We start from the raw sequence: 3,884 nt of genomic DNA, 5'->3' as shown, positions 1-3,884 counted from the left end.
AATATTGGAGGTACCCTGTGGGTGACCTGGGATCCCATGGCTTGGCAGTCAACCAGTTCTGCACGGGGAGTTAGAGAGGGGCGTTTCCCTGCCGGAGACCCCCCTGAGGGACCCGAGCTGCGGGAATAAAATCGGCATTAGCCCCTGATGATGATAATATTATATATATATATATATAAAATATATATTTTTATATATATATATATAATATATATATTGTGTGTGTTGTGTGTGTGTGGGTGTGGGGTGTGTGTGTGTGTGTGTGTGTGTGGTGTGTGCGTTTGTGGGTGGGTGTGTGTATTTATTTTCAGTGTGCATGGTGTGTATATATATATTTTTTATTATGTAGAGAAAGAGAGGGGGGAAATGGGATAATTATTGGAAAGAACGTTGCAATCGCAAGCCCCTGGGTTCGCCCCCGGTTACCCTTCTCAGTCGACTCACTGTGAGTGCGTTTGCCGGCGCAAGTCAAAAAAGGGGTTTCCTACCGCATCATCGGGGGTTTTAATCCCCCGGGGGGCCCCCTGCGAAAAGTCTGAAATGTATGATATAAAATATATATATATATAAAATTTATATATATATATATATATAATAATATATTAATATATATATATAATAATTATATATATATTTATATATTATATTAATTAATATATTATTATATATTATATATAATATATATAATATATATAATATATATATATAAATAATTAAGTATCATGCTGTGCCCACGGCGGCTAGACATGAACCACGTTAAAAGAAGAATATTATAATATCTTATCTATATCTATAAATATAATATATATTTTAAAATATTATATATATTTAAAATATATATATATTCCTGACATCATATATATATATACCTAATCACATTTTTTTTGTTGCTGTTCCTTCGAAGCCGTTCGTTTCGTGGCCAACCAGCTAGGTTCCGCTGTGAGCTACTGGTGGCGCTTGCTGTGCGGGCCCCGGGGGGTGCCAGGGACTCCTGCTGAATTAGGAGTGACTCACTGACTTTTTCTGTAGGTTAGTTCAAGCGTTTTTTTCGGGTAATAAAGTATTTATGGAGGAAAATAAATAATACATAGCATATATTTGTTCCAGAGGCAGGTATAGCTGCGACACACTGCTGTGATGACGGGGGGCTACTTTCCCTCCCCCCGCCCCCCCCCCCTCCATACCTCCGCCCCCCCGCCCCTGGAGTACCGCGGCCCGCCCCCCGCGATTTCAGGTGGGTTTACCTGCTGCGCCTGCGGCTGTAGTCGCTGCTGCCGTTCACTGGTGGCAAGACGCCCCCAGCTGACACTGCGACTTAAGTTTACAGCTTTGGTTTTGAATAAAAGTTGGCGAACATATTTATTACCTTTGTTCGCGCTGGTGTGGATGTTAGTGCCACGTAATGATAATGAAACTAATGATAGAAATGAATGTTCTGATTTATATAATTGATGATACGAATAGTGATAAAAATTATGATAATTGCATTGATAAAAGCGTCAAAAATTTCTATATAAAACTGGTGATAATGATCACCAAATATATGACAATATTTAAAATATGGTAGTCCTTGTTAACGTTCCAGTCATTTTGGGGTTATCCTGTATTACTATCACAATTTTTATCGCTATTGCTGTAACCAAACCATGGCTATATTTTTGTGATATGATTAAGATTATGGTTATAAGCATTGTAATACAGTTAGCATTAGGGTTAGATTTTAAAAATTAAAATACTTTCATGATGATTATCATTATTAGAAAGTGAGACAGAGAGACAGAGACGGAGGCTGACTGACTGACTGACTGACAGTCAAACTGACTGACTGACAGTCAAACTGACTGACTGACAGACAGTCAGACTGATAGACAGACAGTCAGACTGACTGACTGACAGAGTCAGACTGACGGACTGACATACAGTCAGACTGAATGACAGACAGTCAAACTGACTGACTGACATACAGTCAGACTGACTGACTAACATACAGACGATCAGACTGACTGACAAACAGTCTGACTGACTGACTGACACTCTAACTGATTGACAGACAGTCTGATTGACTGATTAGACATACAGTCAGACTGACTGACTGCACAGTGCTAGTCTGACAGACAGACAGGCAGACAGGCAAAAAGCACAAACGCTACCACGAGCAGAGAAACCAGCGGCTCTCCTTCTTCGTCAGAAAACCGCGACGCGCTGCTGGTGTTCGCGTCGTACGGCCTGTCCAGCATCCCGTGGGAGGCGGTCCTCAGCTATTACCTCTCTTCCCTCGGCATCCAGCAGGTGGGCGGCCGGGCGTGCGCGAGTGAGATTTTACGGCGAGACTAACGGGGATCGTGTGGTTTGTTTAGGAAAAAAGTAATTGAGTTGTAAGAGAAATTATTGACGATGAGAACATTACTGATGATGATGTTATATATAGAGGGGATTAACAAAAACGTTTTAGTAATGACGATTCGGATAGTAATGGTGGTCCTTGATAATGATGAGGTATTATCAGTGATACCATTTACGGTGACAATGATAATATTCACTTTTAGACAAAAAAAAAAAAAAAAAAAAAAAAAAAAAAAAAAAAAAAAAAAAAAAAAAAAGCAACTACGAAAGAATTTTCTGTCACTGTTAAATATGAGACTTTAAAGGATGAGCTGATTTAAAAAGGGACGTTTCCCTCGCTGTCGCCATGATCCTGAGCCAGCGAGGCCCAAAGCAGCCTGCCGCGTTACAGCCTGTGCCTCTCCTTCAGGAAGAGGCTTCGTGGCTAGGGCTCGTCGCCGTGGTCTCCTCGGCCGCCGCGGGCCTCCTCGCCGCCCGCCTCACCGACCTGCTCTACGGCCACGCCCTCCCCTGCGTGCTGGCGCTCATGCTCGCCTCCGTCGGGGCGCTATACTGGCTCTGCCTGCTTTCGTGGGGCACCATCCCCGCGGCCAAGTGTAATGCGCGGTGCTGTTTCTTATCATGCACCATTCTCTAGGGGTTTGCTCGTTCCCGATTCCAGGAAAAAAACGTTGTTTTCTAGTGATTGTTATCATTATTATTTTTATCAATACCATTTTTATCATGATGTTAATAATGCTAATTCTATTATTATCATTATTGCCGTTGTCATTATTATTATGTTGGTGGTGGTGATCCTCCTCCTCCTCCTCATCATCATCACCATAATTGTTATTTTCATTATCATCAAAGTTATCTTAAAACAAAATTAATTTAGCCTCCGTAGTTGGCACTATTGCACAAAACTACGTACCAGTAAAACTGCTTATGCATATCTCCAGAAAGTCACCGGTATCCTCCGCGGCCCACAGCGCCGTGCTCGGGAGGGGAGCGGCTGTCGTGCAGAATCTAGCGTCCCTGAATGGGGCAGAGACCTGAATTATGATAACTGACAAAGCTAATAAGGATAATAACAACAGTATCCGTAACAGCCCCCCCCCAATCCCTTGCCCGTTGCTGTCGTGGGGGGGCTTAGGAGGCGGAGACTGGGACCCAATGATGGGGAATTCCCCAACCTTGGGACTCAGCCCTCGACTCAACTAATTTTGCATGGTCTTTATTTTTCCTTTCCCCCCTTTCGTTTCTGTCCCTTCACCAAACCCTTCTGCTATCCACCTCCTAAGGTGTGAGAGCCGTGCTGAAAGGATGAAAGGCTGACTTTGTGCCAGTCCTGAACGGCCTGAGGGAGCCATGGGCACGGTATTCCCCCGATTTAGTTATCTAGCCCTTACCCCTCAAGGGGACCCTGAGGGGTGGACTGTTTTATCCCCAACATAATCCAGGCTTACCATGGCCAGTAATGAAACTTATCCCATATAGGGGCATGGGTTGCCCTTATCAATAACCCAAAGATGTATTACCCGGGGCCAAAAGAGACTCCC

The 3,884-nt window shown here is 43.3% G+C and overlaps 1 protein-coding gene across 1 annotated transcript; it reads left to right on the top strand.

Annotated features, from left to right (window-relative positions):
- Positions 1-1,560: 1,560 nt before the first annotated feature.
- LOC119570343 lies at positions 1,561-2,980 on the top strand. The gene is made up of 3 exons (XM_037918123.1): positions 1,561-1,712; positions 2,160-2,289; positions 2,753-2,980. The coding sequence occupies exons 1-3, from the start codon at positions 1,561-1,563 to the stop codon at positions 2,978-2,980; spliced, it is 510 nt and encodes a 169-aa protein (XP_037774051.1).
- The last annotated feature ends 904 nt before the right edge of the window (positions 2,981-3,884 follow it).

This window comes from Penaeus monodon, unplaced genomic scaffold (genome assembly GCF_015228065.2).
Source record: "Penaeus monodon isolate SGIC_2016 unplaced genomic scaffold, NSTDA_Pmon_1 PmonScaffold_24792, whole genome shotgun sequence".
NCBI lineage: Eukaryota > Metazoa > Arthropoda > Malacostraca > Decapoda > Penaeidae > Penaeus > Penaeus monodon.
Note: the sequence above shows the minus strand (reverse complement) of the source record. Positions and strands in the feature narration are given on the sequence as shown.

Bases quoted from the DNA above. Each gene is read 5' to 3' on its own strand.
- LOC119570343 (XM_037918123.1), top strand. From the start codon at position 1,561: ATGGTAGTCCTTGTTAACGTTCCAGTCATTTTGGGGTTATCCTGTATT. The intron at 1,713-2,159 runs GTTAGATTTTAA...TACCACGAGCAG, and splicing joins GTAATACAGTTAGCATTAGG to AGAAACCAGCGGCTCTCCTT. The intron at 2,290-2,752 runs GTGGGCGGCCGG...CCTCTCCTTCAG, and splicing joins CTTCCCTCGGCATCCAGCAG to GAAGAGGCTTCGTGGCTAGG.